Source organism: Carassius auratus, chromosome 3 (assembly GCF_003368295.1).
Source record: "Carassius auratus strain Wakin chromosome 3, ASM336829v1, whole genome shotgun sequence".
Classification (NCBI taxonomy): domain Eukaryota; kingdom Metazoa; phylum Chordata; class Actinopteri; order Cypriniformes; family Cyprinidae; genus Carassius; species Carassius auratus.
The window spans coordinates 20,708,805-20,732,385 of NC_039245.1; the positions used below are offsets into that span (position 1 = coordinate 20,708,805).

General features: G+C 35.1%; 1 protein-coding gene across 1 annotated transcript; it reads right to left on the reverse strand.

Moving 5' to 3' along the window:
* Nucleotides 1–7: 7 nt before the first annotated feature.
* On the reverse strand, nucleotides 8–23,462 carry plcd3a (phospholipase C, delta 3a). Its single transcript, XM_026212924.1, has 15 exons — nucleotides 23,096–23,462; nucleotides 17,728–17,895; nucleotides 11,623–11,851; nucleotides 9,789–9,918; nucleotides 9,447–9,672; nucleotides 7,971–8,172; nucleotides 6,895–7,039; nucleotides 6,633–6,785; nucleotides 5,355–5,507; nucleotides 4,976–5,129; nucleotides 3,785–3,901; nucleotides 3,523–3,701; nucleotides 3,251–3,386; nucleotides 2,835–2,984; nucleotides 8–1,607 (listed from the first exon to the last, which is right to left on the reverse strand). The coding sequence occupies exons 1-15, from the start codon at nucleotides 23,181–23,183 to the stop codon at nucleotides 1,477–1,479; spliced, it is 2,361 nt and encodes a 786-aa protein (XP_026068709.1). The 5' UTR covers nucleotides 23,184–23,462; the 3' UTR covers nucleotides 8–1,476.
* Nucleotides 23,463–23,581: the final 119 nt, after the last annotated feature.

The window sequence follows — 23,581 nt, forward strand, 5'->3', positions numbered from 1 at the left end:
TCAGTAAAACTTAAAAAATAATGTATTATTTCTCAAATTTGAGCATGTATACACTATCTTACACATACAGTACTGTATAAACAAGTAAGACATTACAATCAAGACATGTTCTGTTTTCTACTGTGAAACAGAACATCTACATTTTACACGTCTTTACAGAAGCAGCACATATTACTATATAATATCATGCTAAACAGCCTAGTATATTAATAACCACATATTTTCACGATTCAACAAACTTGGATGTTAAACTAAGCATCAAGCGGCAAGTGATATAGTTGGCTGCATCTTCAGGCAGGAACACTGGTCAAGTCATGTAATTTTATAACATTTAACCATATTTTGACCATCTTAGGACATTTTCAGTGCTTGCTTTTAGCTTTAATGATCAAATATTATGTCTCACATTGACTGACACTGTTAAACAGTATTCATCATTATTGGTAGCTGTTTAAAAAATATGTAATATTTATTATATTCATTAATTTATTATATTAATTACATTATTATATATTATTATTTTTCAGAAATATCTTATTACTCGGATTGCTTAATTACTGATAACTACTGATTTCTTATTACTTATAAACTGCTGAATCACTTTTGTTGTTTAAAACAATAATTAAAAAAAAACTTGCAAAAAAATAGTCATGACTCTTGTAATCTTTAAAAAAAAAAAATCTACACTTTCTTTACCTTGCTATCAGTGTTCAGCATATCAGAACCACCAACAAAACGACAAGATTCAAACTATAACAAAATTAAAGACAGTTCATTTCTGTCTACATGTAAACATAATTCCTGCCCAGCATTTAAAGACTAGTTTAAGTTCAATTAAAATATTCAGTCTTAATGGAAAATGGCTCTATAAACAACACTGACTTGTAACTTTTAATAATACTGACTTCATAACATCTTAAAGGGATACTTCCAAAATGAAAATGTTGTCATTAATCACCTACCCCCATGTCGTTCCAAACCCGTAAAAGATTTGTTCATCTTTAAAACACAATTAAACAAAATTCCAGGAGTCTTGAGACTATTACACTATGGTACAGTCTCAAGCCTCCCAGTTTTCATCCAAAATATCTTAAATTGTGCTCAAAGGATGAACAAAACTTCTACGGGTTTGGAACAACATGGGGGTAAGTGATTAATGACAACATTTTCATTTTGGAGTGGAGTAACCCTTTAAGCTTCAACCATAACACTTCTATAAAACTTTTGACGTTCTGCTCTGCAGACGATAGCATAAAAGAACAATAAAGATAAAAAAATGCACTTTGAATCACAAACTGACAAACTACATTAACTTTCTGCAGGTTGTTGTGCACAGTGTTTGTGCTTGTTCGTCCAGTGCTTTTATAGGTGCTCTCCTTCTGAAGAGTCCTAGCACCTCAAGAGCCCGGCTCAGGGGATTTTCCTTCAGTAAGGTACTTCCAGAAATATACATTTCCAGGAATCATGACAGAAGCCTCAGGCCTTGCCTTTCCGCTCCGAAACGGTTTTAATAGGAACTCCTCGCCGTACCACCTTTACATGGATGAAGAGTGTGGCAGGAGACAGACTAGAGCCGTCAGCTTTTAGCAGGTGGACATGACGATAACCTGGAGGACAACACAAATGCTTGAATAAATATATATGACAAATATAGTTAAAACAAGTGTACTTAATAGGTACCACATACACCACAGATTATACTTTTGAAGATGTCAGAACAATTCAAATTTTGTTTACATTTAGTTTTTCTTTGTCGCAGTGTTTTATAAAAAAAAAAAAAAAAAAGAAATGAATTCAAATGCGATTAATGTCCTTTTTGAACTTCAGATCTAGGTATTTTTTTAACCATTAAGTGCTCTAGGCCTCTGACTGAGAAGGAGATTTCTCAAAAATTTTATGTAATAATTAATTTAAAAACATTAATTTATATGATTTTCAACAACACTGAAAAGCTTGGGGTTGGTAGATGTTTTCCTGTTTTTGAAAGAAGTCTCTTTATGCTCACCAGGGTTGCAATTATTTGAGTAATATTGTGAAATATTATTACAATTTAAAATAATTATTTTCTGCTTTAATATATTTAAAAATTTACTTTATTCCTATGATGCAAAGCTGAATTTTCAGCATCATTACTCCAGTCTTCAGAGTCACATGATCCTTCAGAAATCATTCTAATATGCTGATTTGCTGCTCAAGTAAAATTTCTTATTATTATCAATGTTGACAACACCATGATACAGTTTTGCATGATTCTTTATTAAATCAAAAGTAAAAAAAAAAAAAAAATTATTTATTTGAAATATAAATCTTTTGTAACATTTATTTATTTATTTGCAGTCATTGATTTTGATTAATTGAATGAATCCTTGTTGAATAATAATTTACATGAAACTTTTTACTGACCCCAAACTTCCCTACGGCAGTAAGTGTTGTAAAATTTGAAATACACACAGTACTTTCGCCACAAACCATGTTTATGTTAAAATATAGTTTATGTTTTATAAAAACATCATACAGTGTGAACTGAACACACTCACACATGTTGGTACTGGTGGTTTACAGAGATTCTCCATAGGCGTGATGTTTTTGATACTGTCGAAACTGTATTTTCTATCAGCCTTCCCCAACCTTATACCTAAACCTATCCCTCACAAAAATCTTTATGCATTTTTAGAAACCATTTAGTATGCTTTTTCAATCTTTTGAATTAAGGGGACACAGGCAGTGTCCTCTTAAACCATCTTCACAAAGTAATGCCTAAAGTATATTAAACCCATGCCATTATACAAATTTGTGTCCTCATAAACCACCCAAACCAGGACACATACACACACCTGTTCGTAGGCTGATGAATGGGAGTGTGAACTGGCCAATGAAATCATTGTTGGATTTATAGTCATGATCTTCCACCATGAAACGCACCAAGGCCAGTTCAGGCACCTGCAGCTGAAAGCTCACAGTACAGTCCCAGCGGGGATTGAAACCTGCAGGGGGAGACAAACACACACACACACACACACACACTCAATATTCAATCCTGAGAGGAACACCTCTCATTTTACTTCTAGAATGTTCGCCACATGCAAAATAATGGCCATAAAAAGCCAGAATAAACACTGTAATCAATATACAAACTATTAAAACATCACAAGTTTCTAACACACATAATTTTAATGTATTTATATAGATTAACCAATCATACAACACAACATTATTTCCTTTGGATAACTAAAAATCTAAGAGTCCTCACCATTGTTGTCAATGCGTTGGGTTTTTGCACGAGCCTTATCGATGGAAACGCCATGGATCTCCACCCAGACCTGCGGGTCCACAATGGAGTTGGGATTGTCTGGGTTTATTTTAGGAAGTTGCTGGGCTGAGATCACCTGTGGCAGAAACAAAATGGCCCAGAAGTACAGTAAAAAAAAAAAAAGATAGAGATTTATCACAATATTAACAGAGCACATGGGATCCCGAGCAATATTTCCTGTCAGCTGTGAGAGAAGAGGAGCTGTTACTAACCCGTATGGTAAGTTGTGTGGGTATATGTCCTGGTCCTCCACCTGTGTTCTCAGGGTCAAAGTTGGACTTTGGGTCACACAGGAAGTCAGGTTTAAGCACATATCCGCAGCGGCCGTTGGGAAGAAATCGGCCCTGGTTCAGGTCCATCTGCTCTCCTGGTGTCTGGAAGTTCAGAGCCACTGGAGAACAGAGAGAAAGAAGCATTCAAGCATTGGCTGCTGTACTTGCAGACACACAGGAATGTCAGTGTTCAGTCGCTCACCCATCTGGCAGCCTCCGTTCCACATATCCTGAGGGTCGTAGTTGGAGGACTGCAACCTCTGGCCTGATGGGTAAACCCTGCTCAGCTGCCAACTATTGTGTCGAACAAACAACTTCCCTACAGGGGACAAAAATATGCACATAAAACAAGTGAACAGACACAGATACACATGCAAGGAGACATACTGTACATACAAATACAGATTTTAAAACAAAATGCTACATTACTTTTTTTTTTTTTTTTTTTTTACAGTATATACAAATTGTTGTTTATATATTATTTATAACCTATTCTTATTGGTTTCATTTAAAGATATGCTATTGAACTTTCTATTCAAAAAACATTCCAAATGATCATTAAAATTATTTAAAGCCTTAAAAATGAAAATTCAGCTTTTCATCACAGGAATAATAATCACAATATCACTGTTTTTATTTTATGGTGACCATTGGAAACTTAATTATCATAATAGTATAAATACTGCTTTGATTTACTAAATACAACATATAATCTGATATGCAACAATGAGACTAGTTTTTTCTAGAAAGTATAGCGTGACTGATCTTAGACTTTTTCTCCTTTTTTTTTTGGTTTTTTATATTTACATGGTTAACCATATTTGATATGGTTATTTTAGTTTGTGTGGTAGATGTTGAGCTCTAGAAAGTGGTGACACGACCTAATTATGAAATGACACGAGTTTGATGTAAATTTGTCATGCCGCTGGCTGTCAGCGTTTGCTGGAAGAGCAGTGTCTTTGCTTTGGAAGTGATCTGCTCATTTGTTATGAACCATCTGGCGGGGCCCCAAGCAACAAGCCGGTCCAAATAAAAGCAGCGAATATTAAAAACACTACAGTTCACAGTAATATGTGAAATATATTCATATGGTAGTGTATTGCTGGGAAGTCATGTGACACATATTTTATCAAAGACATACCAGTATTAATATAAATGTTGAACAGCTTGTAAAAAAATGCTCAGAAACGCAGAGTCATCGTTGTGCCTGCTGTTTAAAGCACATTTGCATCACAGAAACAGCGAATCTCAAAAGGATAAGATCTTTCTACGAAGGCAGCAACATGAATCTATCTATCCATCCATCACTTATCACATTTACAGTGGCTCTGTGGAATGAATATGTTGAGACTTGGGTGAAAATGCAGCTCAAGTTTTGTCCTGTTCCTCTCACCTGAGTCTTTGATGAGTTTGAGCGCCTCATTCTCAGAGAAAGAGGACATCATGCTGGGAGGTCTTTGACCGGCTGTCTCGAAACCACTGAAAGGCACACTCTGACAATACACCACCAGATCGGACAGCTCTGGGCTCATTTTAGTGCTCATAGACTGGGGATGGAATTTATATTTGTAAAAGTAAATGTACACACACAAGCAGATATTTTTAGTGAACAGTTAGGCATAGTATGTATTATAAACACACACATATCAGACAGTATATACTGTACTGTAGCTAATGCATTTACCTGAGCTGTAATAATACTCATAAATGGACAATCAAACCACACAATATTTCAATAATTTACTAAATTGAGAACAGGATTTAATACTCACCCTCCCAGGATCATTTTTGGATTCCTTTTTGTTCCCACCTCCTCCAGCCACAGACTCTTCATCTGAGCTACATGAGAAGCTAGTCCAGCTGTCAGTCTTTCCCAGCAGACCACCTAACTTCTTCCCCTTCAGCAGGATGCGCCCCATCAACTCCTTCAGTAAACAAGGCACATGATGTGAGTAATAGAAATGTTCACCAATAACCGGAACACAAATAATGGTTTATTTCAGAGGCTGGAACAAGCCTTACATTAGACGGAAAATTGTGTCATGACAGAAAATGCAGAAAGTGAAAATAAATATGAAAATTCAAGCAAGTGTGCTTGAGTTGGTATATAAGAGTGTACACTACAGTACGTGACTATTTACTTCATTCATTCATTCCTAGTACTATGTGATTGCACATTTACCCTTTTTTTGTAGATAACAAGGGTAAGAAGTTTTTGCTGATTATGCTAAGAAAGTAAACAATAAGTTTCCAAGAGCCAGGAAGGAAGGGTTAGCAACACCAAGATCTTGGGTCTGATTTGCACAGAATATATGGAAATAACTTTGGACAGCTTCTGCCAAATTATATACATTAACTAAAAGGTTTTTCAAAGACAATACTTTTATTCAGTAAAGATGCATTAAACTGATTAAAAGTGACAGTAAAGACTTTTATATTGTTTAAAAAAGATTTATTTCAAATAAATGCTGTTCTTTTGAAACTTACTATTCACCAAAGAATCTTGAAAAATATGAATATATATATATATATATATATATATATATATATATATATATATATATATATATATATATATATATATATATATATATATATATATATATATATAGTCATTTTAAATTGTATAAATATTTCACAATATTACTGTTTTTACCGTATTTTCCATCAAATAAATGCTCTTAGTGAGCACAAGCCAGCGACCCCAAACTTTTGTACAGCAGTGTACATTTTGAGTGTAATATAAAGGTAAATGTAACTGTGAGTTACATCACTCTATAGTTATGTAAAACATGAGGTTATAAATAGTTACAGTAATTATAATGTCTTCCCACTGTATTACGATTAACACAGAAATTCAGCATACTTACTGGACAGTACTGTACATAATACATACTGCTTATATAATATAGCAACAGTCGCTTTGGATAAAAGCATCTGCTAAAATGATTAAATATAAATGTAAATGTGAAACTACACAATATGCAAAACTAAATGCTTGAAACAGTAGTTTGATTTTATGACAGAGCAAAACTAGAAGTGTGTGTGACCTCAGGTGAGGGCAGCTCTTTGAGGGGCAGGTCATTGAGCGGCTTTCTCAGGAGCTTCTTTCCCAGAAAGGAGCGCAGGTGCTGTGCCATGACCGCCTGCTGCTCCACTGAGCAGTGATTCTCCAGGGACAAGATCAGAGGATACGGAGATGTCTATGGAGACAGAGACATGGTTGTTCAAGATAATCCATTATTTAAGTGTCAATTATCAAACATGCAAACCCGTATTGTGGCATTATACAATGATTTCATGCGTCTGCACCTTGAAGGCGTACTGAGCGATGGTCTCAATGACTTCTTTAAAGAGCACTTTGGAGGTGAGCGTGTGCCCATGGTAGATCATGGGTTCTCCTTTATCACCGTCCCAGCAGTCCAGCTCAACACAGCGACACCCCTGATGCAGAGCTCTAAACACACACAAAACTCAGGAGTTTACCCACAAACAAAGACTGTGTATGTGCATAAACGATGTGTGTTGTATCTCATAACACAGTGGATATGTCTTGTATAGCTGCCGCTGTTGATCAAATATTTCACGAGGTAAGGCCGGGATTGAATATGAGCCTGGGAGATTTCTGCAGAATTGTATTATCTGTCATACATAAAGTTCTACATACTGTATTCCTTGTGTGTGCACCTAACACACATACAGTATTAGTTTCCTTTAGCTCTATTTTGCTAAATAAACCCATTCCACAAAATTATGCAGTTGATAAGGATGTTTTTCTACTCAAAATAACCCTATAAATTACCTAAAAGAGAGGACATTTATTTAGGCAATTGATATTTTGTAATTAATCAATTTTGGATGTTACCACACAAGCCCATTTTTAGAGTACAATGACAACATGCTAATTCTAGGTCATTTTCTTTCCCAATACAACAGTCCTGAAAAAAGCATTGCATTGTGGGATATCACGTAACAGTTACATTATCATTCAATTCAAAGGTTTGGGGTTCTTTTTAAACACCGAGCCTCCTATTTATCAAATAATCCTAAAAACATTAAGCACAAGAACTGTTTTCAACATTAATAATTATAAGAAAAGTTTCTTAAGCTCCAAATCAGAATATATTAGAATGGTTTCTGAAGGATCTTGCATCCCAGTCGTGTTAATTAAAAGTGTACTGTGAACTTGGGCATCATTTTTTTCTCCCAGTGCAATAGTACATAACACAAATGGTTACTAAATAAACTTAGCTCAGTGAAGGCTGGGATGCAGACACAAGTAATCATTGGGATTTTAAAGAACAAAGTAGAAGTGTGTTTTCGTCTACTAGCAGTAGCTCTGTGGTGTTGGAGGCAGATTATAAGGTGGCGTTGGGTGGGTGTTGTACCTGATATAAGGCTCTGTGCTGCTGTCGCTGGTCACCTGGTCTTTGGTGAGGTATGTATTATGAGAGGAAGAGATGTAATAGTGTGCCAGTGGTCTGCTCATGTCCTGATACACGTGAGTGTGATCCGGGTTAAACACATCGTTCTCTTGCGAGAGCATGTACATGGTGAAACCGTTCTGGGTCATGAAAAGATTCTTCCGTGCTGAGGGTCATAAAGAAAATGTATAAGTTGAAACTTGACACTCTTAAACACATGCTTCAGTAGAGCTAGTCAAGGAAATGTTTAACACAGACCTTTTCCTGTTCTGTATTACTAATGTATTACTCTCAGTTCTATTAAGAGCCGAAAGGGATAACCAAGCTTTGTCAGTTGTTTGGCACAATAACCAGTGACCCAATACTGAGCTATGCACTCGCACTAGTTTGTGGAAGTGGACGGGTGTGGTTTTTCAGTTTACTGTTAGGACTGCATTCCAGTTTTCAACAGGTAGCTTGGACATTTTTTCATCATTAGCTCACACAATGATAAACCGAAACCAGTTTTGAGTTGGCCTTTGTGCCATTTTTACTGACAGTATAAACAGTAGAGTGCAGGCAGGAAATAATGGAGAACAGCAAGGATAAGGTGAGCTAGATTAACAGTTGTTGGTCATTTCTCAAATGAATAAAATTATTATTATTTTTATGCTGGATCAGATTTGTACTTGCTCTGCTGATAGTTTCATCACATAAAATATATTTTTTAATTTATTAAAAATAACAATAATAAAAGATCTAGCAGTAATAATTATAGATTTAAAAGACTTTCATGTTTTATTATTATTTTGATCAAAGAAATTAATAATTTTATTTTGCCAGAATACATTAAAACAAAAGTGACAGTAAAGACGGTAAGGCTCACGTGACACTGAAGACTGGAGTAATGATGCTGAAAATTCAGCTTTGCCATCACAGGAATAAATTACATTTTAAAATATATTCAAATAGACACCGGTTGTTTTAAATTGTAATAATATTTCACAATATTACTGTTTTTACTGTATTTTTGATCAAATAAATGCGGCCTTGGTGAACATGGGTGAGAGACTTACTTACTACAAATCTTACTTTATTATATACTTTTATGTAGATCATAATTAATTATATTTCACAAGACTGCGAATACATAAGCATATATATCTGATTAAGAATTGCATGAGAAATTAAAATAATGTTCAAGAAGAATAAGAGGACCTGGGGGTATGTGTATGAAGCATGAGTTTCTCTGTGTGTTGTTTATCCAAGTAAGAATATAAATATTGTGCATATTTTGTGAGATGTCTACTCTCAACTAAAGAATTGAAGGAAATTATCAATATTTAAGTTAAACAGTAGTTTATGTATGTATTTATAAATCCATGTATACGTATTCATGAAATCCCAGTGTGTCCATAAACATTCAATACCAAATAATGTATGGTGCTGATGGCTGTGTACCCCAGTTGTTGAGCTCATAGGTGTGGATGAGAGTCTTCGCATGGGCCAGTGATGCATCTTCACCTTGGTCCCCGAGAAAATCGCGCAGCTCCAATGATGTGAGCACACATCCGTTACCAGAATAATGCCTGAACACTGCATCCAGCTCCGGCCTGCGCATCAGCTCACGACAGAACTCCTCAATCTCCACGTGATCCAGCCGCCCGTCACATGAGCGATCACACTTCTACACACAAGAGGAGCAATAAAGGAGTAAGAGATTGTTTGAGAATTCACTTAAATTAAACGCTTTCAATTTTTATGACAGCTGTTGCCAAATGCACATTGATCTCTCACACAAACCTTAAAGAGGGTGCGTGCATACTGTTCGTTCAGGTCAATGTTGATCAGCTGGAGCAGATGTTTCACCTCGTCGTAGCTCATCTTCCCATCCTGGTTCTGATCTGCACGTCTTAGATAGCTTCGGATCCAAGTGTGCACAGTTAGGGAAAAATTTGACAAACCTATAATTGCTACATTCAGTGACTTTCAGTTTCCTTATTTGGTCATCTTCCTTTTCATGTTTGGTTGATTTGATTAATCCCCACCTGTCTCCATTCCCCTGATTACTTCCCTCGTGTTTAAATACCCTGTCTTCTGAGTTCCTACTTGTCTGTGATTAAGTTAATGTAGTAATGTATTGTATGGTTATGTTGGATGTGCCCTTATTCTCCTGCGATCATTAAAAGATCCAGTTATATATCTTCTTCCTCGTGCGCCTTCATTCACACACCAGCAGCTCGTAACAATAATATGCATACACAACATGCTGAAAGCCATATAGTATGAAAAAAGAAATCTCTCTGCTACCAAAGGAACTCGAGGCCAGGTTTGTGTCATGATTCTGCCCTCGTGTCCTTGATTTTTCCTAGTCTTGAGGCAGGATCATGACAGACCCATGTTTTGTGTACAAGCGCATGGCCTTGTCTTTGGGCCATGTGCTTGTGTTGTCTCGTTCCCTTGCCCCGCCCCCCTTGTTAACCTAGTCGTGTCTTGATTGTCCTATCTGTAACACCTGTCGCGTCTTGATTAGTACCCCTATTTAGATCTCCTAGTGTGCTCTGTCTTGCGTCGGTTCATTGTACCTGTGATTGTTCCACTCTGTGATTGTTCCTTAAGAAGTGTTTGTATTACCGTGAGTGTTTGTTTATAGTTAGTATTTAGAGTCCTTGTTTATCTTGTCAGTCCAGTCCTGTTTTAGTTATTTAGTCTTTACCTTGCTCCGTGTTTTCCCCCTCGTGGGTTTTTGTTTCCCCTTTTTGTAATAAACCCTTTGTTTGAGAATCCCTGTCTGCACCTGAGTTCCTCCCTTACCAAGATCCTGACAGTTTGGGCCAAGCTTTTCAAGTATGTATGTATTTAAGTATGAAATTAAATAAAAAGAACATAATTATAATTAGAAATATAACATATTAAATTAAAGACAAATTTATGAAAATATTATACAATATATAAAATATATTGTATATACACTGTAGATGAACTATTCTAGTGTTTGGTCTCAAAATTTTTGTTCTAGCATCTGATCAAAGTTCCGGATACAATTTAAGTGCCTTCATTTGTATTTATTTATATATCTTTTTAATAATAAAAAATATATAATAATAATTTAGTTTCCCAAACACTTCCCAGTCTACCATTGTGATAAGCGAGTTAATATTCTTTAACATTCAATTAAAATTAGAAGCTGCATGTAGTAAAAAAATAAACATAGCAGCCAAAACAAAAATGTTAGAATTATGAGAATAAATGGGTTACAGGTTAAAAAAAAGGCAATAAAGTGAAAACCACGATGAAGGAAACAGAAACAGGACAAAGGCATCTGAACATGATACATTCTGTGGTTCACATGTGCGGTGGAGTGGCGTTCAGATAGCTGTTCTAGATCTGCTCTATATTTAGTCAGCTCTCTCACTGAGTAATTCTGTGCAGTAATGGAAAGTGTGTTTACATGTGCATTTATTGGCATATGGTGGGCAAGGAAGGTGAAACTTAAGCCTTCCATTTAAACACTTTGATTAAATGTGCATTAAATGCTGTAAATGTGCAGCAGACTTGCGCGACTTGCAGTTAGGAAAGATTGATACTAGTGCTCAGTATTAGTGTGTTCTCTCTGCAAGAATGGCAATATGGATATTGGTCCAGTTTTTCTTTCTGGCTCATGTTGGAGATGCGGTCTTTGAGTGTTCGGAGGCCTCGAACCCAATGCTCCGCTTCGTCTTGTGTGGAGCAGCACAGATCCAGGCTTTTCCTTCCTCCGCGGAAGACCACAGTGAAGCAGTGGGTCTCTTGAACCAGATCTGCCATTCGTCGCAGACACTCCGACTGACAGCCTTCCCGCACACACTCCACCTCTGTCACAGAGACTGACAGAAAGAAACAAACACACACACACTAATGGATGATTGGACCATTACTACTAATAATGATTTACATAAGATTAAATAATTTATTACTTAAAGGTGAATTGTGAAATCTATGTGCTACTAGTGGCACCAAAAAGAATGCAAAAAAGAAATGAACAACCTGAATTAATCAATGCAAAATTAAGAGAGTCGCACAAAAAAGAAAACATTAAAAGTACATTAAACAACCTTAAAACCAAAATAAAATATTTGTATACACAAAACAAAATTGAACAAAATTTAAAAAGAACAAAAATGTATTTACATCAAAAGTTAAATTAAATTAAACTACACTGAGTGAATTAACACAAAACGAACACATAAATAAAAAAATTACACCTAAACAAACTAAACGCAAGTCTTAGCTAAAAGAAAACTTAAAAAATAAATAAATTAATAAATTAATTAATTTAATTAAACTAGCGGAATTCAAAAAAATATATTAAAATAAACAAACTAAAATAAATTTTTTGCTGTATCATTCCAAATAACACTTTACTTAACTAAGCTAAGATAAGCTACCTTAATGAACACAAAACAAGATATATTTAAACAAACTAAAATTAAAGCTTTTATTACATAAAAAGAAGCCTTCAAAACAAACTAAAATGAAAAGCTTTTATTACATAAAAAAGAAGCCTTCAAAACAACTAAATTAGGCTAACTGAAATAACACAACTAAAAGATTTATCCAAACGAAGCTAAATAAAAAACAACTAATTAAACAAACTAAAAGCAAGTCTTAGCTTAAGACTTCAAAACAACTAAACAATAATAAACATAATTAAAAATGAAAACAAAACCAAACTAAATGCTCTAAAGTCTGATGATAAACATTTAGACGAATGAGAAACAAGTAGATGAATGATAAACAAGTAACAAGGACACTTAGATTAGATTTAAAGTTATTAAAGTGTCTTCACAATCTGTGATGATGGACATGAGTGTGAGGATTCATTTGGCTTTCGTAAAACATGACCAGTGCTAAAAATTTTCACAATGTACTTCTCAGACTGCTGAAAGGATTATTGTTGCTCCCCTGCCCCTTAAGAACTGTATATACTGTACATGTTGTTGTTGTTGTCACTAGGGATGCACGATATTGGATTTTGGCCGATATTCAATATGCCGATATTTTCAAAATAATTTTGGCCGATACCGATATCGATATATATACACATTTTTCGCCTGATATATTTAAACTTTAATTTTACTGAAGAGAAATCCATGTATCTCTTCTGTACTGATTCTACCATAAATGTATTATTTTACAAATGTAGACAGACATTCACATCTGAAAAACAGGTCAATTATTTCACTTGGAGAATATCAGTTTGGCTCATCGGCAGAAATATTCATATCGGCCGATACCGATGGTGGTCATTTTAAGCTTTTATCGGCCGATACCGATGTTGTGCCGATATTATCGTGCATCCCTAGTTGTCACGGTGTACTGAAAGCTTCACCAGAAAAAATAAATAAATAAATAAATTCCTTGTATATGCAAACATACTTGGCAATAAAGCTGTCTTTCTTTATTTTCTTCTTTTCGAAAACACACAGCTCACACAAGCACACCAATATAAACCCACTTGAGAGCAAAGGCTTTTGACAGACAACCACTTTAACAATTAAGAAATGCTATTGCTAATACAGTCACACTCAAATACGTATATTAAAGCTTTATGTATTACATGGACTTCCCTTCTCCTCCATCATGTTAGTGTACACTTCAAGTCAGCTATAATGAGGAATCACAGACAGCAGCTGCAACAATAACGTCTTTGAGGTGTGGAAACTCCTACACGGCAAATACACAAAGAGACACGCAGAGACACAAGGCCAGACAAACACGAGCTCTTTTAAATGGCAAAGACTCTCTACCCACTTCCAAACACTGACAAACATGCAATCATAATTCTTGTGTGTATGGAGAAGAAGGGTGTTAATTTTAACAGCGCGCGTGTGCTGGGACATGTGGAGTGAATGGGTGTTTAATACGCAACTGGCATTCCTCACTAATGCCTGCTGCATAGATGCACAGGAGCTTGAACTCTCAAGAGGTTGAGCCCTGCATCTGCTGCCCAATGAGCACAATGACACCTGCGTGAACTCATCTCCTACGCAGACCGGCATCATTTAGTGCAAGATATCTGACACTTATGCCATAACCATGTCTTTATCTACCTTAATAAATAGCCAGTGTGACAAAGAACAAGACAGAAACAGAGAAAGATTGATGATATTTTACAAATAAATCTCTATTTTCACCTACAAAATACTGTATAAACAATAATACTGTGTTGTATTACAACAATTTGAAAGAACTGTTTTCTAATTAAATATATTTAGATTTTTGAATTCAATATTCTTCAGTCTTCAGTTTACATGAAATCCTTCAGAAATCATTTTAATATGCTGATTTGCTGATCAAGATGGTAGTGGTTGTGTGTATCATGTACTGTACGATGCTTTGCAATGCTACAACAAGTTATTTTATTTAGTTCTTTACACAGAAACAATGCAAATCTCAGTTCGAGTGAAGGTTGTCACAATTATATTCTTTTAGTTTCATCATCCTGGACTTTTAGTTTGTTTTCTCTAGTTTACTAGCTTCCTTAGGTATCCTGTCACTCTCTAGATATCATGGAAATTAATTTAATCATCACAGATGTTATGTATTAGTTCCCTCATTTGCCTTGTATTTATGTTGCTCTGTCTCACTCTTGATTTGTCTGGTATTGTTATTGCCAACCATCAATATGCTGGATGTAGACTGTCTGCCAGAGCCCAGCATGACTGAAGAGCCAGCATAATATATATATATTTTTTTATAAATATGGAAAATCTCATGTATTATCTTGAGCCTTCTGTTTTCCCTCCCAGCCTCCTTCTCTACTTAGCCTTAGCCTTTACTAAATGGGATGATGATGATTGACAGGTGATGTTGATTATTTTGATGTTGTCTAGGGTGTATCAAGATACGTCTATGTACACATTACAAAAACAACATTTTGCAGGGAGTCAAAAGAAACCAAGCACAAATGTGTTCCAATTAAAATGAAAACACTAATTATTACATAACGATATTACAAAAGTGATTACTAACACCACTGTGTTATTGTGCATGTGTCAGACAGCACACATTTTTAAATCACAATGAGTCACATGTTTAGTTACAAGTTCACTTTAGTCCTCAGGGTCTCCTCAGATTGACCCATAAATCCTTCACAAGAGCAGGGATTATTCATAAACACATGACCTGGGTTTAAACCTACTGTGCAGCTGCATGTGTATATGGAAACGTTTCAAGTTTCAAGTTTCAAAATCCAAACATGCATCCATTCACATTTCTATATCACTATACAAAAGACACAGTTGTTGTTGTCGTTCACAGTCCATGTGTGAGAATGAGTCTGATTTAGGAATGATTTTAGGATTTAAGTCTTAGGGTTGTTAAACCCCTTGTCTTGTGGGACAGACTTCTCCTGCTTTAAGAGGAAGTGGTCGCGAGCTCAAATTTTGATTAACTGACTTTTAATCAAATATTTTGTTGCATTTCAAGTTGAGTAGCCTCAGATATCTGAATGCAGCCAATATTTTCAGCAAAAGTGAAGCGAGATCACATAGTTACAGGTTTTTGAGGGTGATGACAGTGGAGATAATCACTGAGATAAAGGACAGAGGGGCTGAAGGCTCCCTAAATAGGGTCCACCAACACCTGTGGTCCAATAAGAGAAATAACATCCCATGCTCCAGTGAAGTGCCTGGAATGGGATTATAGCAGGAAGTCTGATTCTCTTCACTCTCACAACGGATTATCCATCCATCTGAAGAGCATAAGTGAGATGAAAAACAGATTAACAATCATCTGAACAGCTAGAGATTAGAGATGATAGAGCAGCTCATATCACATAATGTCTCCTGTCACAGGTGTGTTTCCATTATGCTAGGAGCAAAGGTTGAATTTATGTGATTAAAAAAGGGATTACCAATCACCTGAAAAGCAGGTGAAAATAACAGATTGGGACAATTAATAAGCACATGTCCCACAATGCCTCTATTCAAGTTAAGTATAAAATCTGCTGGTCTGAAATGATTTCAAGTTTCAGACTGTGCTGGTTAATAATCACCGTTTATAAATGGATATATTTCTAGTTTAATTTCCTGGCTTTATTTGGTGTTGTGAAACAAGCCAAACAAAAGTAGGAAATTAAACCTGAGAGAAACTGAGGTTCTGAGCTAGTATATATAGACACACACACACAACCACATATGCATTAATGAGTTCAGACATGATATGCAAACAAAACCTTATGGGTTTTCTGTTTGCTGTTGCATTGATTGGAAAGTCCCGTCCCTATCAAGCAATATATCATAGATGGTCAAAGGTTTATTATGGAAAAAAGCATGCAATGGAAGAAATGGATCCACATTGTACTGTTCTATTCAACCAAAAAAAAAAGGTACTATTATGTTATGTTATTCTGAAGAATTCAAATTCTAATATTTCAATCTAGATAAAATAAACCTTCTACTCACTTCTAATGCAATTTTATAATGTCTATCCAATGATTTACCTGTTGACCAAAAGAATGTGATATCTTTGAATTATCTTGAGTATCGATGTGATTAATTTAAATGAATCATGCAATTAATTCATCATTTCAATCAAATGTCAGCTCTAATGATAACATAAACTAAAATGGTAAAAATGCAGTCTCACAAAAAAGAATGAGGCCCATACATAATATATTGTGATGACAACTGTAATGACTCATCATTGCATAACCTTTCTGGATCATAACTAGTGCAGGATTCAGATGTTTCTATAACATCAAATGAAAACCGTTCCCTTGTTTGACCTGTGATTAATTGGGTCACTGCTACAGTTCAACACACTAAGCCAAATCCATCCGTCCTGTTCAATTCAGTGCCATTCATTTACTAAAAACTGAACATCATAAGATTTAATACCTGCTGGGACCTTTGGGATGAGGTTAACAATGGCCATTCAAAAATAAAGCACAGCAGACAAAACATTAATAACGACTTGCTTTGACTTAAAAACAAGTTATAGCTCAGATTTAGTGAAGTAAGAAGTGAAAGTAATGGTCTCTGAACATTATTCGTTCTCCAGAGAGTGACTATGTTCCCTTGATTTGATTACTTGTAAAAAATGTTTCCATAGTTTGGAGTCTGTAAGTTTAAAAAAAACAAATTATAACACGTCTATTATGCTCACCATGGCTGATCAAATTTACAGTAAAAAAAAAAAAAAAAAAATTAAAAAAATGAACAGGCTATATTTTAAAATGTAATTTTTTCCTGTAATGGCAAAGCTGAATTTTCAGCATCATTACACCTACAGTGTCACACAATCCTTTAGAAATCATTCTTATATACTGATTTGGTAAGAAACATTTCTTATCATGATCAATGTTAAAAACAACAGTGCAGCTTAATATTTTTAGTATTTTCAAAACAGTAATAAAAAGATTAAAGTTTCTTTATCTCAAAAGTGGAGAAATAAAATCTAAATTTATTCAGAATAATAAAAAAAATCGGAAATGATACTTTATATATATTAGTTCTTTAAAAATTGACCACCCTCTCTGTCAGCACGAAAATAGCCTGCGCACTGGTGAGAACAAATTCATTAGACTAAGACTAATCTTGCTAAAATATCTTGCTAAAAAGGCCTCAGGAGCTAAACTGAGAGCGCTTACAGAATTGATTCTTGCTCATCATGCCACATAATTTCTGAACTCACAAATACTGTGCTGAAAGCTGAATTTAGTTTTTGGATGTAGTTCAGTCACAAAAGATACACTCACAGGTTTGCTGTCTTTTGCCTTTGCGGGAGGTTTTGCTGGACTCACACCAAACTGTCACACAGTCCTCCAGAAGCTTCAGGTTTCTGTCCTTCCGCCAACGCTGAGATCGAACCTTCATCATCTTTGACCCCTGCAGCATCAGGCGCACATCTTCATCATCCAACACACCTATGACACACACACACACACACACACATAATAAAAAAAGAGCACCTCCTGTTCTTTCTAATGTGTCCCATTCTGTCCAACATACCTGCTGCATGCTGTAAATCTGAAGTGTCAAGTCTCTAAGAGTTACACATACTATAATTGCCATCCCAAGGTTGTTCTCAGAGACTACACTTCCCGGCACTGAGTCATACACCGTTTTGATATTTCATCCAAAACATGGACCAAAATCAATTCATTGCTCAAACATTTTCCAGAATAAATATATATGTGCACACTCACACATACTCGAGACGTGAGGGCACTGGGAGGTTTTAGAAGCTTCAGTCACAAACATGAGAGAAGATGTCATCCCACGGTGATGTACAGTAATAACTGTGGGTCAGTGTCAGCAGCAATGACTGCACATACTATACAACAGGATATCAAATGACAATAAAGGGAAATTATTTCTTGGTTTATTTCATTTATTTATTTATTGGCATGTTTTCGTTCTTAATAATCAACATATGTTTGTTTTCCAGATGTAAGTGGCTTGCTCTCTTTCATAGGCTTGTACAAGCTTGGAAAAAGACTATTCACTAAGAACAAAGATTGCAAAACTGCTAGTAGTGCACTTTGAGCTCTTAATAGACTTTTCAAAGCTAAGTTAAGCCTGGCTTTGCAGAGCGGTGCGTTGTTACAATAGGCTGAGCTGAAAAAAAAAAAGAAAAACAGGACTAGGGAGGAATTCTGTAAAAATTAACTGTGCAGTTGATTTTAGCACCAATTTAGGGCCAGTTCATGCAAATCAAGGTCAAATCTATAGTCAGCAATCTAACGGCTTAGTATAGTGTTTTGATTAGCTAAAACAAGATGGATTACTACCACCACGAACGACAGAAAACATACACAAAAATATTCTAAGATTCAAATGCTTGGTTAAAGGCTAAACGTATTTGATTAAAAATACAGTAAAACAATTTATAATGCCTATTCAAAGTAGCTATTTTAAAATGCAGTTAATTTAAGTGATTGTAAAGTGTCACATCATCCTTGAAACATTTCAGATTATTATCAATATTTAAAACTGTTGTGCTGTTTAATGTTTTTGCAGGGTGGGGGGGGCTCATTTGATGATCAAAGAACAGCAATTTTAATTTGAAATAGAAATCTTTTATAACATTATAAATGTATTTATTGTTACTTTTAATCTGTTTGATGTGTCCTTGCTGAATAAAAGTATTAATTTATTTAATTTTAATAAAAACCTTGTTTTTTCAAATATTCAGCATTAATTGTGCCAGGCAAATAGCATTATTTCATATGAATAATCAAAATAACCTATAAGCCATGTTAAACCATGACTGAATTTAAATAAAGTGCAGTGCTATTTGAGTGCATTCAGCACCTGATTTAACTGGATTGCAACGAATAAGAAGTTTTTGCACTGAAATACTGCATGCAAATGTTGTGTGTCTGGTGAATTCAACCTGATTCTCTGCCAGAGCTTTAACTGGACTCAAAAAGACCTGAAGAAAGACAGAGATTGTGCTCACAGTGAAATAGCTGCTCTGCATTTTTTCACAGCATGGAGATTTGCCCTAGGCAACACTACTTCAAATCCTCTCCTCTTCTCTTCATCAACTCTCTGAAATGTAATAAAACATTGCTTTCTTTCTTTTTCAATAATTTTCAAGTTACTTCCGAGTAAAATAAAAAGTGGAGTGACAGTAATGGGCCTAGAAGTAAATAATATATATATATATTTGGCAACCAGCAAAAGAGTGAGAGGCAAAGCAAACTCCCTCAACTGCTCCTGCTGAACAGAACAGACAAGAGTGTTTGCAGCAAAGAGACCCTCACCACAGCAGCCAGAATGTAAAGACCATGATAAAGTGTCTCTGGCAAATGTGTGTGGATAAGTGAAAGACAGCACAGAGGGTCAGGGGGAAAAGCTGATAGAGGGAGGAAGGGAGAGAGTTTGTGGTATATTGCCAGAGTAAAGAGACAAAGCTACCGGAAACATGCCAATGAAATGCCAACACAAACTTAACTAGACTGGATTGGTCTGGACTGGTCTGGACTGGTCTGGACTGGACTAGACTATCTAAACTAAACTAAACTAAACTAAACTAAACTAAACTAAACTAAACTAAACTAAACTAAACTAAACAATGCGTGATGAAGATGGAGTTTGAAAAATATATGATTTGAGGTGAAAAAATGAAGCACTCAGTATTTTCCCTCATTCTCAAAACTACAAATGAATGGTACTTTTAATATACATATATATATATATATATATATATATATATATATATATATATATATATATATATATATATATATATATATATATATAGCAGTGAAAAGGGACATTTATTTTATGGGTTAGTGAGAGGGAGGAAACTGGTCATGCAAAATGAAAATTACCACTTAGGGTCATTTTCGGTTCAAGAAACCTTAATTAACTACTGCTCAAAAGTTTGGGACCAGCAGGATTTTATTTTTTAGAAATGAATACCTTTCCTCAGTAAGAATGCATTCAATTTATCTTTAGAAATACATATGCTACAAAAGGTTTCTATTTCAAAAACAGTAAATGCTGTTCTATTGAACTTTATATTAATCAAAAAGTGTTGAAATAATGTATCACTGTTTCCACAAGAATATTAAGCAGCACAACTGTTTTAAACATTGGTAATAACAAGAAATGTTTCTTGAGCAGCAAACCAGCGTATTAGAATGATTTCTGAAGGATCATGTGACACAAGACTGGAGTAATGATGCTGAAAATTCAGCTTTGCCATCACAGAAATATGATATAATATTTTAAAACATATTAAAACAGCTACTTTAAATTTTAATCACATTTCACAATATAACTGTTTTTACTGCATTTGTGGTCAAATATATGTTGCCTTGGTCAAAATAAGAGACTTCTTTCAAAACTGTTCTTACTGTTCTTTTTTAACAGTAGTGTAGACTTGAAAAAATAAGATTGTTATTTTCAATTTTTTTATTATTGCTGAAGAGATGACTTTACTTTTCTGCACGCAACATTTAGATGACTAGAGTTACCTAATAGTTCACCTGAGGTGCATCTATATTTAGAATAAATGTGGGCGCCATTACTCGGATGACTTATTCTCTCTCATTACTTTGTCATTTAGCAAAAGCACAGGAACAGTAAACCAACTAGAGCAACCTGGGAGCAACTTAACTTAAAAATAAACCCAACACATTGGGTTTATATGCAAATCTCACTCCTAAAACAACGACTGTTTTCTCGTTCAAGAACCTCTTGATTATTTCCACTGCAGTGCTTTATTTTGGAGTACTGCCACAGTAACATTAAATCACACTACTGAAGAGCACCAACTTGCACAGCCTCTTCATACAAGCCACCCAACATCATTTTACAAGTGTAATAAATCTGAACAACACTTAGCATTGCATATCTATTGACGCCAGTGGCTATGGCAGAGAAAAACTCTGCCATTGGTAAAATTAATAAATTCTGCATAGATTGCTATGAAAAAATCATACAGATGAGCAAAACATTAAATAGAATGAATTAAACCAAAGCAGAGTTATCTTTACTGATCTATAATAGAGAACATATACATTGAAATAGTCATATATATATATATATATATATATATATAGATATATATATATATATATATATATATATCTATATATCTATATATATATATATATATATATATATATCAGTGGTTAACCCCCATTTACAATACTTTATGCTGAACTCTAACTCATGTATCTGCGGTCACAGATCTGTACTGTAGTTATCGGAAGAAGCCAGGGAATGTCCTGCAAGATGAATCCTCAGAGGATCTTGTACTTAATATAGCGACAACATTCAACTCATTCATGATCAAATGCTGAAGAAACCCAGCTAACATAGGCAGAGGTGTGGTATACATCTTCCGAGGTCAATAAAAGCATGCATTAACAATGACATAAATACGCCTTAGTTACTTTTCTTGGAAATCAGCCATGGTTCATGAATAATTCTGCATATTATACCTTTCATAATTGTTATACTACAATAAATGCATTCCTGAATCACATGATATATCAGTCATGCAATGACGTCCGTTTTACATACTGTACAGTATGTTCAAGTATCTTTATTTTCCACCATCTTGCATGCGGTTCCTTCCAAAAGCATGAAGCGTAGATTAGCACTAGCAGTTATTTTGGTTTGGTTTAAGAGCTAGGCTGATATTAACATGATGTGTTAGTTTCAGACATCAGATTGCTGTGTAATAAGAAAGCACATGATTGGTAAATAAATGTCAATATTAAAAGAAAAACACCTAAATTGTTTTTTATGTGGATAGCATAAGCAAGGGCCTAGGTGTTCTGGAGTCATGCTGTTGAAGGGTGGAGATGAGAGGTAAACATGAGTGGGAAAATAATAATTGTGCGAGAACAGTCAGTGGTTATGAGTGTGGAATGTGGTTACGTGTGGGTTATGCTGATCATGAAAAAATACAGTTATTCCAGAACTAAAGTTATTCCAGTAATGTTGGCTGCATTGTCTTCCAAAGCTATCTGTTCTTTAAATAAATTCTTGAAATGTTATTAAGCCTATACATTTTTCATGGAGCTTTTCGAATATGATTTTGCTCATAAAATAATGGGTAGTAGTCTACTTTGACAATCGTTCTTGTCTGATAGCTTGGTCACTCGAGGAAAAAATCACAACCATCACTAATTCTCCTGCTCAGTTTCAGCTCACATAACAAAGTCATAAAAACAAGTGAAATGACCCATTGCTGTCAAGCACCGGCCACTCAAACCAGATCTAATTGTTGTTGTATTATTGAATTATTATATAAATGATCACAAAGTCGGGTACAAATGCAATAAATAATGTGCATTAGCGTTTTCTTTACCAAAGCTGGACAAAAACGACACCTAAACAATAAAAGGGGTAATAAAACAGAAAATCTCATGAGTTCACACTAACTAGATGTCTCCCAACACCCAAATGTCAAGCAAAACAAGTCAAAGAGTAAAGGTCTTTATTGATTTAGTGTGGAATTTACTGTGAATCTGTTTATTTAACCCCTTTCACAACATGAGAGTTGAAAACATTAGTGTAATGGCTGAGATTAAGTTTACTTTCTGTGAAACTAAAGAAAGCATGCATACTTAAAGTAACAATCGCGTATTATGATCTTACCAAGCCTCCGAAGCGGATCGTGGGTTTTCGCCTCGTACGCTTTGGGTTCAGTCTGAACTGTCTCTGGTTTCTTTTTCCTCCCCAGCATGTTGAATAACCGTCCTGAGGTAAATGTGAATAATCAATAGGAAAAACGTCCAGAAGTACAATCACAGCTTCTTCTCTGTCGGCTGTCGTAGACTCGTAACTCGAGTCCGGCGAGGAGCGGTAAGTATTCCTCTCATGAACACGAGTCACTCACTCACACTAGATGACACACCTACTCACTTTCTGAACTTAGAAGACGATTGTTTGATCGGGTTGCTTTTATTTTCAGCCTAGGTATATACATATATTTGCTTATGAACAGGTGTAGATAAACAGATAAACTGTTGCACACAAATAAATGAAGTTGTCTGACTGACTGTAGAACATGAACTTCAGACAGACTTTCCTCTGGACTCCACCTACTGGGTTTATTCATAGTATCATATTATTAAAAACTTG